Source organism: Mercenaria mercenaria, unplaced genomic scaffold, assembly GCF_021730395.1.
Source record: "Mercenaria mercenaria strain notata unplaced genomic scaffold, MADL_Memer_1 contig_873, whole genome shotgun sequence".
NCBI classification, from domain to species: Eukaryota; Metazoa; Mollusca; class Bivalvia; order Venerida; family Veneridae; genus Mercenaria; species Mercenaria mercenaria.
Window position 1 is genome coordinate 35,120 of NW_026463783.1, and position 9,992 is coordinate 45,111.

Consider the following 9,992-nt stretch of genomic DNA (forward strand, 5'->3'; position numbering starts at 1 on the left):
GAAGTGCGGAAGTTAGAAGTCAGAAGTGTGGAAGTTAGAAGTAGGAAGTTGGAAGTAAAGAAGTTGGAAGTGAGAAGTGCAAAAGTTAGAAGTCAGAAGTGGGAAGTACGGAAATCAATTGTCCCTCCAGGGCTTCCATAGCGAAGCCTACATACTATTTTTTTTGTCAAGGACTTAAATTTATTTCTTTGCATCATCACTGATTTTTTGCTGCCTTTTTTTATCAGTTTCCGTATTTAAATGTCTAACCCTGCAAACATGTGAAACGGTTATAAGTAAAATCTAAATAAAAACAAAAACGGTGGCAGCCGTTTGTTTTTACTAATGATCTGAAATCACACAAAGGTCCTTAATAGATATTGATAAGATGACCGAGAAAAGATGTTGATCGCTCGAGATAATATGTTGATCGCTCAAGATAATATGTTGATCGCTCGAAATAAGATGTTGATCGCTCAAGATAATATGTTGATCGCTCAAGGTAAGATGTTGATCGCTCAAGATAAGATGTCGTGCGCACGAGATAAGATGTTTATCGCTCAAGATAATATGTTGATCGCTCAAGATAATATGTTGATCGCTCGAGATAAGATGTTGATCGCTCAAGATAATATGTTGATCGCTCAAGATAATATGTTGATCGCTCGAGATAAGATGTTGATCGCTCGAGATAATATGTTGATCGCTCGAGATAAGATGTTGATCGCTCAAGATAAGATATCGTGCGCACGAAATAAGATGTTGATCGCTCAAGATAATATGTTGATCACTCAAGATAAGATGTCGTGCGCACGAGATAAGATGTCGATCGCTCAAGATAAGATGTTGATCGCTCAAGATAATATGTTGATCGCTCAAGATAATATGTTGATCGCTCGAGATAAGATGTCGTGCGCACGAGATAGGATGTTGATCGCTCAAGATAAGATGTCGTGCGCACGAAATAAGATGTTGATCGCTCAAGATAATTGTTGATCGCTCGAGATAAGATGTTGATCGCTCAAGATAAGATGTCGTGCGCACGAGATAAGATGGTGATCGCTCAAGATAATTTAATCCTAAAAAATTAACGGCATGTCCTAAACATACCACCGTATTATTCAGAGCAAAAGACTCATAAAAAATATTTCAGCAAATAATGGTTATTTGAAAATAGTTTGAATAAAGAAAATGCACAGAATTACGTACTTTCAAGACAAAAGCTATAAATTTTGCGCGGTAACTGACACGTAACGTCATGACGTCAATGACGTCATTTTAAGGCAACATTGTTTTAAAGCGTTTCTGCGGCAATTTATTCATTATTTCTGCATTATTAAACCATAAAGCGTCAGTTCGAAGACAGGTCTATGATTTGTTTTCAGAAGAATGAATATACAAACACATTTAGTTTGTCGACAACGTCGTCGTAAATCGTCACGTTAGCTTCCGGTTGGACATGCGCACATACAAATATAAAGGTAACCTACCTCCTTAAGTCAAATTATTAGTATACATGTGCATCAAAATTAAATTTACTTACCATATTTTGCTGTTATTGATCAGCAGCACAAGAAAACAAATTAACTTTTTTTTCTGTTTTTTCTGTACTTGTGAGCGAGTGCTTTTATTTCTCCAAGATAAAATTTGCGATTAGGTCGTTCCAAAGAACTACAGATCAATGGCTTAAATAAGGTTTTCTTATATTTACTATTTCCATGAGCATTTTTGTGTTGTTTGGTCACGTTACGTTTGTGGGGAATTAAACAGGCGGGGTAACTTTAGTTAACACTTTTCTGTAGCTTCATACATGGTAAGAATAGGGGTTAGTGCGCTATCAACCTGTTTAAACTCCGACGAATGACCATTCCATGGTGGTGTCTGTGTTTAATATGCACTTGTTTTCAATCGATTTATTGTGTGTCCCGTCTTCCCGTCTGTCTCGTACACATCCATACATAAACTGCTACAGGGTTTCGCCTTATTTTTTTTTTTTTTTTTTTTTTTTTTTTTTGTGATCTTGTCGTCGTTCTCGTTATCTCACATGCCGTATTAATTTAGGATTACAGCAAACAATGGCGTTTCGCTTTATTTGCGAACAGAATTTTCGATGTTTTGAAATGTCGGACAAGCAGAATTGCTTAACACTAAACAGGCATGTATTTATGATATATACACAATGAAAAGTCAACACAAAAATATTGATATTGTTTTATTTTACAGGCGCAAACTGTAAGTAATCAGTTCAATTATTTAAAAAGTAAACATCCGTTTAGTAAACCATGCACTAGAGCTTTTACATAAGAAATTTAGCAACAATCTTCCTGTTTTGTATAACCGTAATTACGCGATGGATCTTCCATGCTGTCAACTAATCATGAACACAAATAACTTGTCAATGACCGTCAATGCCATAAAATGATAAAAGAAATGGTATTGGGTATGATATAAATGAGCGGAATTAAATCATATTTATACAATAAACGCAAAATATATCTACTTATAGTTTAAGATATCTATTCAGCCAGTTAAAATTATACCCTTTCTAATTATGCTAGCCTTTCCCATGATGCTTGTGAATTTACTGATTGGCATATGGTGAAAACCATTCACATCTTTCAAGCCCTTATATTAAGGGCAATTTACATGCAAAATGTTTTGTTATGATTCAATAGTAACGCATTCTTCAGCATGAAAATAGTGATTGTCTCAATCATGAATTTGGTATTTAATCTATATACAGTCCTATCACGTTGGTTGTATATATCTAAAATTGATGGTAAATTCTTGTAACTTACAAATATTTATGGCAAGAAACATTTATCTCTATGCGGGCCTCAAAAGCTGATTTATCACATGTACCAATTACAGATAAAAACTATGTCTTATTGTACATTAGGTGAATTGCCATGCTTTACTGAAGCGTGGCGGATAGATGTTTTTACAGTAAACGATAAATAGCCTAGTAACCCACATGATAGAGGACAGAAGATACCATTTTCCATATTGTAAATTGATAATAAGTGTTAATAAAGTTAATGAATTGCATTTCTTTTCTTTCCTTATCTTGTTCTGAAAGTCAAGATTGGTGTGTTTTCAAAATGTTGTAGAACGTGTATTGGATGTTTGTGTGTTTGTCTCCGATCGCTTAACTGTACTGTGACAGCAGATTATTCTTTTAAATGTTGACCTGAATTTGGTTCCTGTTATACAGTAAAGAAAAAAGTTAATGGAATTTTGAAATTCCGTGACAAAAAAGCCACAGGTTACATACAATAGGTATTTTGCAAAACCATGAGGATCTTCTAGCAAAAAAACAATAAGATCCGGATGCATATACCCTACCACCAAAGCTATAGCGTGTGGAATATGCAAAAATATAAATGTCCCTGAAATACTTAACAATAATATTGTCATTTTCCGATTTTCTTTGGACTTTTTATCGATTGTATCTTGATTGCTAGCCATGTTAATTCGGGCTTTCGTCATAGTATTAAGCCTACAAAGAATTGCTAAATTGCACGTGCATACTAACATCATGGGAAGGTAAATGTAATAAACAGATTCAATATGAGTCCAAGTTGAATACATAAATTCTGAAAACTGGCAAACATTAACTAGGGTCTTCCCATTCCAAATATTTATTGCGTCAACTTCTGTGATGTATGGTATTGTGATCGCCATACAAAACAATAGTAACAGGCCAGATGTTATCTTTGTGTTTCTAATTGAACACCAAGACGCTAATTTAATGGGAAAAATCACTGCTATGAAACGTTCAAGAGTCCATGATACCAAAATAAGATTTGAATATACCTGAGCTACTGTTAAAATATACGAAAGAATTTTACAATATGCCGAAGACTTTGTTTCAGAGTACAATTCTATCATTCTATAGGTAAATCTAGCAGTAACAGTAAGCAAGTCTGTACAGCCTAACACAATCATGTATATCTCCGAAGTATGATGAGATTTTATGTGACTGGCTATGACAATTGTAAGCGTATTTGTGATAAAACCAGGAATGTTTGTCAAGAATGGTATAATACGTTCTAAATTTTTATAGTGGATATACTCTGGAAAATCTCTGTAGGTAACAGCTAGTGCAGGCTTTTTCTCTGCCTCAGTACCTATGGATGTAACAGCTTGTGTGGTAACATTATCAGAGTAGGTACACTTAGTTTCTGATATATTATTCTTACCACTCTCAAAATTAGCATTTTGTAACCCGTCTATTCCACTGGAATGACATTTTGTGTCTACCTTGTTCCTCGTAGTAACGGTCTCCGAAGACATTAGTTTGGATGGTACTGTCGTTGAAACTGGAGAGCTCTGTATCAGTGTTTCTTCTTCAGTAGTAACTGTTGGTAGAGTAATTGTTACTGCTTTCATGTTTGCCAGGAAAGATGTAAATATCAGCACTATAAGGCTTACAACAGATATCCATGTACATCCCATATTTACCTGTAATGATGTAATTAAAATGTAAATAAAATATCATACTTAACTGTTTCGTCATGCATTGACTAAGTACATGAAGTATGTTAGTAAATATTTGCAGCGATGTATGTTAACTCTATTTAAAACATGAAAATATTGGTAAAACCGATGGTTGCTCCCTGAAGTATGATTATAGCATTTTTAAAGCACAAAAGCGGAATTAACTGGATACACGGATGGCGCTATAGTTTTCTTATATTAAATAATCGACGGGCAATGACTCAGTGAAAAAGCATTAAGCTGGAATATAAAGACAACATTTGCATCTCCTCTTAGGGATGAAGCCTTCTATGAAGTTTCTATCAATTCCAACGAGTGATTGCTGAGAAATACTCCGGAAAAGAAATGGTTCCATAGTGTACTAAACGTTGATAAATTTAAGAGATATAATTTAGTGAAAATAAAACAGACCGGAACATAAGTTTCTTTTTGGAAATAAACTTCTTAGGAAGTTTCGCTGAATCTCAGTCAGGGTTGCTTATGCATACTCCTGACAAGACGTAGCGGCTACTATATTGCGGATGAAGCTTCCTATATTTTTTCTAAAGGCCAGCCAGTGGTTGCTGAGGAATACGCGTTCAAATTTATGTGGTGAAAAATCATCAGACCGGAATATGAAGATAATATGCCCATCTCCTCTTAGAATTAAAGCTTTAAATGAAATTTCGCGCAATTTCGACGAGTGGTTGCTGAGGAATACGACGCTTTAGTATACAAATGTTAAATAATCAAAGGGCAATAACTCAGTGAAACATCATCCAACCGAAATATGAAGACAACATGTTCATCTCCTCTTAAAAGTGAAGCTTCCTCTGAAGTTTCTCTGAAATCCATTAAGTGTTGCTAAGGAATACTCCGTAGAAGTAATGGTTCTATGGTATACTATTGTTGAATGATCAAAGGACAATAACTCAGTGAAATATCATCCATGGGAACATGTTGATAATTTGCGCATCACCTCTTGAAAGTGAACCTTCCTATGAAGTTTCGCTGAATTCCTGTAAAAGGTATCTGAGAAATACTAGGGATAAATTATTCTTCTATTTTATGCTAACGTTGAATAATAAAATAGCAAAACTCTGAGCAAAATCATCGGAGGTATTGTGCGCATCTCCTCGTGTAAGAGAAGCTTCCTGTGACGTTTCGCCAAGTGCCAGACAGTAGCTGCTGCTAAGTATTCCCGTTAACACAATAAGTGGTAAGAGAAGATTTCCCATAAGTACAGAGCACAGAAAACACAGCCAAAGACATACAGCTTGGTTGGCCCGCCACAAGTAGAAACTGTTGCGAAAAGATACTGTGGGCGAGTTGCATTATAATTATATGAAATATACAAAATGGGGAAGGAGTAAAGAAAGGGGTAAGCGGTACCACATGACTTTTCTTTAGCCAAACAAAAGGTTGGGCATCGAAAAGGATATTATCAGTCATGTCTGAGCATAATCCGACGATACAAATGTTCTGGTTCAGCTGGCAACAATTTGTTTTATCTATATTCAGTTTATGATTTAACTTGTTGCAAGGCATTTATATTCGTTCATTTTACATGTCCGTATAAAAAATAAGCCAAGTCATTGCACGTCAAATTGATAAAAAGAGACATCAAACGACTTGTTTTATAGCCTTATTATTATAATGTAATAAAGGTGATTTTGTTGGTTTTTCCGATGATAAACCAAGTCAAATAATGTACCGATGGACGTTACATACAGAAAATAGCGGACGTGCTCTTTTATGTGTCTGAATTCTTTATTCAGTCCTCCCGCATTTTCAATTTCTCGTAAATCTAGCCTTTTCTGGCCCACAATGCAAGTTTCCGTCGTTTTCTTAATATATACTTGTGAATGACAATCAGTTTAACGTTTTACGTAATTTAGTTTAAGAGTACACTTTGCTATAACAACGTCACGTTCGAACTTCCTTAATGATCAATTCGTACTTGGTCTTTTTCGTACTTTCGTATCGTGTACTTATCTACTATAATTGCATCTTAAGCAGTTGCCTAGTAATATTAATACTTCGATATATATATTAAAAAAGCTGCAGTTCATTTCAAGTTGATGTTACCTTTGTCTAAATATGTCTTCTTAATCCTAGACCACCCTTCGTTTTGTCAAGAAAAATCAATGAAGTACACAATAATATCATTTGTTTAGCTTTTTTAAATGCATATTGTGTAAAGAATCTTTATGATGTTCAGAAAAAAGATACAGTAGTTGTTTATCTTATATACAGTAATAAATATTTTTGTTTACGTTCAAAAATGGATGCACACAGTAATTACTGCACAGTCCATCTGTATGTTATTTTTCTGGAATAACTAATTACACGCATTCTTGTCGTTTTAACGATGTTTATTTATCTTTTTACGATGCAAGCATCTGCTCTTCGAGAAAACTAAGATGAGACCACATCAATTTCTAAATTTTCGTTAAGTGACAAAAGTCAATCCAATAAACTACAGGGTAAAGGTGTTCTTCCAAACAGTTATTTTATTTATAGCCGGCCGAAACATTGACAATCTAAAGATATTTGAAGAAACTTTCCACACCTATAAATTGAAAGACAGTTTAGGAATATATATCAGTAAGGAATCAAAACAGAAATAAATAAGCTTAAAGCGACTTACCCACACATCGTGGTGTGAGATTTTAAAAAAAATCAAACATTTCCTATATTCACCCTTTTGTCGCATAATTAATGTTATAACAATGTATTTTTTATTGAATTCTGTTGACAATTAGATTTAGAATAAAGGCATTCGTCTACTATTTCTGATAAGGGCTTCCTAGTTATAAAACAAGAGGGCCAAGATGGCCCTAGGCCGCTCACCTGAGAAACGCACCATAACACACCATAACAGTGTAAACATGTTTGACCTAGCGATTTCATGGAAAAAAATATTCTGACCAATTATCATTAAAATTGGAGCAAAAAATCTTGAGTATAAATAAGAATTTCCTTTTATTTGACCTAGTGACCTAGTTTTTGACCCAGGATGACCCATATTCGAACCTGACCTAGATTTCATCAAGGTTATCATTCTGACCAAATTTCATGAAGATCAATGAAAAAATACAGCATCTATCGCATACACAAGGTTTTTCTTTGATTTGACCTAGTGACCTAGTTTTCAAACCAAGATGACCCATATTCGAACTTGACCTAGATTTCATCAAGACAACCATTCTGACCAAATTTAATGAAAATCCAGTGTAAAATACAGCCCCTATTGCATACACAAGGATTTTCCTTGATTTGACCTAGTGACCTAGTTTTTTAACACAGATGACCCGTATTCAAACTTGACCTAGATTTCATCAAGGCTATCATTCTGACAAAATTTCATGAAGATCAGTTGAAAAATACAGCCTCTATCGCATACACAAAGTTTTTCTTTGATCTATCGCATACAGAAGTGTTTTCTTTGATTTGACCTAATGACCTACTTTTTTACCCCAGATGACCCGTAATCAGTCTCAAGGTAGATTTTATCAAGGCAATCATTCTGACCAAATTTCATGAAGATCAACTGAAAAATACAGCCTGTATCGCATACACAAGGTTTTACTTTGATTTGACCTAATGACCTATTTTTGACCCTAGATGACCCATATTCAAACTTGACCTAGATTTTATCAAGACAATCATTCTGACTTAATTTCAGGAAGATCAAGTAAAAAGTATAGCCTCTATCGCATACACAAAGTTTTTATTTGATTTGACCTAGTGACCTAGTTTTTGACTCCAGATGACCCGTATTCAAACTTGACCTAGATTTTATCAATGCAATCAATCTGACAAAATTTCATGAAGATCAATTAAAAAGTACAGCCTCTATCGCATACACAATATTGTTTCTTTTATTTGACCTAGTGACCTACTTTTTGATCCCAGATGACCCATTTTCAAACTCGTCCTAGATTTTATTAAAGGTTATCATTTTGCCTTAATTTCCGGAAGTTCAACTGAAAAACACAGCCTCTATCGCATATACAAGCTTTTCCTTTTATTTGACCTAGTGACCTGCTTTTTGACTCCAGATGGCCCACATTTGAACTTTTTCTAGATTTCATCAAGGCAATCATTTTGACCAAAACTCATGAAGATCAGTTGAAAAATACAGCCTCTATCACATACACAAGGTTTGTTCTTTTATTTGACCTAGTGACCTAGTTTTTGACCCCAGAGGACCTCTTTTCAAACTCAGCCTAGATTTCATCAAGGTAATCATTCTGACTAAAATTCATGAAGATTAATTGAAAAATACTGCCTCTACCGCATACACAAGGTGTTTCTTTGATTTGACCTAGTGACCTAGTTTTTGACCCCAGATGACCCATTTTCGAAATCGGCCTAGACTGTATCAAGATTATCATTTTGACTAAAATTCATGGAGATTAATTGAAAAATACAGCCTCTATCGCATACACAATGTTTTTCTTTGATTTGACCTAGTGACCTAGTTTTTGATTCCAGATGATTTATTTTCAAACTCAGCCTAGATTTCATCAAGGTTATCATTCTGACTAAAATTCATGAAGATCAGTTGTAAAATACAGCTTCTATCGCATACACAATGTTTTTCTTTGATTTGACCTAGTGACCTAGTTTTTGACCCCAGATGACCTCTTTTCAAATTCAGCCTAGATTTCATCAAGATAATCATTCTGACTAAAATTCATGAAGATTAAATGAAAAATACTGCCTCTACCGCATACACAATGTTTTTCTTTGATTTGACTTAGTGACCTAGTTTTTGACCCCAGATGACCCATTTTCGAAATCAAGATTATCATTCTGACTAAAATTCATGAAGATTAATTGAAAAATACAGCCTCTATCGCATACACAATGTTTTTCTTTGATTTGACCTAGTGACCTAATGTTTTACTCCAGATGATCCATTTTCAAACTCAGCCTAGATTTCATCAAGGTTATTATTCTGACTAAAATTCATGAAGATCAGTTGTAAAATACAGCCTCTATCGCATACACAAGGTTTTCTTTGATTTGACCTAGTGACCTAGTTTTTGAACTCAGATGATCCATTTTTAAACTTGGCATATATTTTATCAAGGTAATCATTTTGACCAAATTTCATGAAGATCAGTTGAAAAATACAGCCTCTATCGCATACACAAGCTAAATGTTGACAGACAGACGACAGACAGACAGACAGATGACGGACGCCGGACATCGAGCGATCAGAAAAACTCACCTCAGGTGAGCTAAAAAGCGAGCACCTTGCAAATGTCACGTGACTGTAAGAAAAAATGGCTGCCAAAATGCAGTAATGGTAGTAATGTAGAAAAATGATGTGTAATTTAGCAAAATGGGGAATAATGAATAAATAAATTTAATACTAGAGCTTAAATACTTGCACAATGACATGTTTTATTGTGTATAAAACATTTTCTCCATAAATTTATGAAAACTATTATATTGTATGTAGTAAAACACATTATCTATGTAGCATTCAAAGCTTAGTACGGCGTACTGATGCCCTGTAC

At 34.6% G+C, this 9,992-nt stretch overlaps 1 protein-coding gene across 1 annotated transcript; it reads right to left on the reverse strand.

Annotated features, from left to right (window-relative positions):
• Positions 1–2,211: 2,211 nt before the first annotated feature.
• Positions 2,212–4,437, reverse strand: LOC128554922 (somatostatin receptor type 2-like). The gene has a single exon (XM_053536257.1). It carries the CDS (start codon positions 4,435–4,437, stop codon positions 3,076–3,078), a length of 1,362 nt encoding a protein of 453 aa, XP_053392232.1. The 3' UTR covers positions 2,212–3,075.
• Between the last annotated feature and the right edge of the window lie 5,555 nt (positions 4,438–9,992).

Coding starts and splice junctions, on each gene's coding strand:
- LOC128554922 (XM_053536257.1), bottom strand. CDS start 4,437: ATGGGATGTACATGGATATCTGTTGTAAGCCTTATAGTGCTGATATTT.